This window comes from Schistocerca piceifrons, chromosome 8, assembly GCF_021461385.2.
Source record: "Schistocerca piceifrons isolate TAMUIC-IGC-003096 chromosome 8, iqSchPice1.1, whole genome shotgun sequence".
Taxonomy (NCBI): domain Eukaryota; kingdom Metazoa; phylum Arthropoda; class Insecta; order Orthoptera; family Acrididae; genus Schistocerca; species Schistocerca piceifrons.
The window spans coordinates 488,988,015-488,989,099 of record NC_060145.1 but is presented as its reverse complement, the minus strand read 5'-3'; the positions used below and the strand labels follow the sequence as shown (position 1 = coordinate 488,989,099).

At 50.2% G+C, this 1,085-nt stretch overlaps 1 protein-coding gene across 1 annotated transcript; it reads right to left on the bottom strand.

Annotated features, from left to right (window-relative positions):
* Positions 1-213: 213 nt before the first annotated feature.
* Positions 214-846, bottom strand: LOC124712486 (ankyrin repeat domain-containing protein 65-like). Its single transcript, XM_047242781.1, has one exon. The coding sequence runs from the start codon at positions 844-846 to the stop codon at positions 214-216; it is 633 nt and encodes a 210-aa protein (XP_047098737.1).
* Positions 847-1,085: the final 239 nt, after the last annotated feature.

The window sequence follows — 1,085 nt, the reverse complement described above, 5'->3', positions numbered from 1 at the left end:
AGTTGGATGTACTAAACACCTTTTGGAGGGCTCACTAGAAGCAAAAGCCATACAAATGTACAGAGATAAAACGCTGTCCCTGAAGTTGGAGTATAGAAACAGTGAATGACCACAGGTTTAAATTTATCACATTCTTTATTTTAATAATGAAGAAAAGTCATGGAGTGGAGCTCTTTCCGTTTTACTCATAGGATGTCTGTCGAACTGTTAGCTTCACCTTAGCAAGTCTGCCAGCTGCTGGTGGTCTTTCTGCCTGGCGAGGTCCAGTGGGGTTTTATCCTGGTTATTCCTGGAGCTCCGGTCGGCCCCTGCCTCCAGTAGTGCCGATGCCACCCCTTCGTGGCCCTTCAGAGCAGCATTGTGCAATGGCGTTTCCCCCCACTTATCCCTGGCGTTATGGTAAGGAGTGGCGGCCAGCAGCAGCCTCACCACAGCCTCACGGCCATGATACGCAGCCAAGAGCAAGGGCGTGCTCTGCGTTTTGTTCCTGGCATCTACCTCTGCACCTGCTTCCAGCAGTAGCCGCGCCACAGCCTCGTGGCCATTAATTGCAGCCCTGTGCAGTGGAGTCTCCTGCCAGCTGCTGCACCTGGCGTCCACGTCTGCTCCACCCTCCACCAGGCACCTCGCAGCCTTCACATGTCCCTTGTCTGCTGCCCAGTGGAGGGCGGTGTACCTGATCTCGCTCTCATCTCTCGCCCCCACGTCCGCACCAGCTGCCAGCAGCGTCTGCAACTCGTCGACTGCATCCTCCTTCGCTGCCTGAATCAGTCTGCTGTTCTTCTCTTTTTCAGGAAGGCTTCTGTGCAAAAAACGGCAAACTGTCACATATTTCTTCAAGCACATACTTCTGATTAAGAATACTGCAGAAGAGCCTGTGATGAGAGCAGTCCCAAAAATAGATCTGTTCAACGATCACTAACTAATCTGCAGTTTTCTCCGTGTTACAAAACAGTGGGACAGTCTCCATTTATTAAAGTACAGATGTACAGTGACATCATACTCCCAAAGTCCTCATCGATTAAAAATTCCTACGTTCCATCCCTCCAACATTTAGTCATCATATTTTGTCACATTGATTCCTG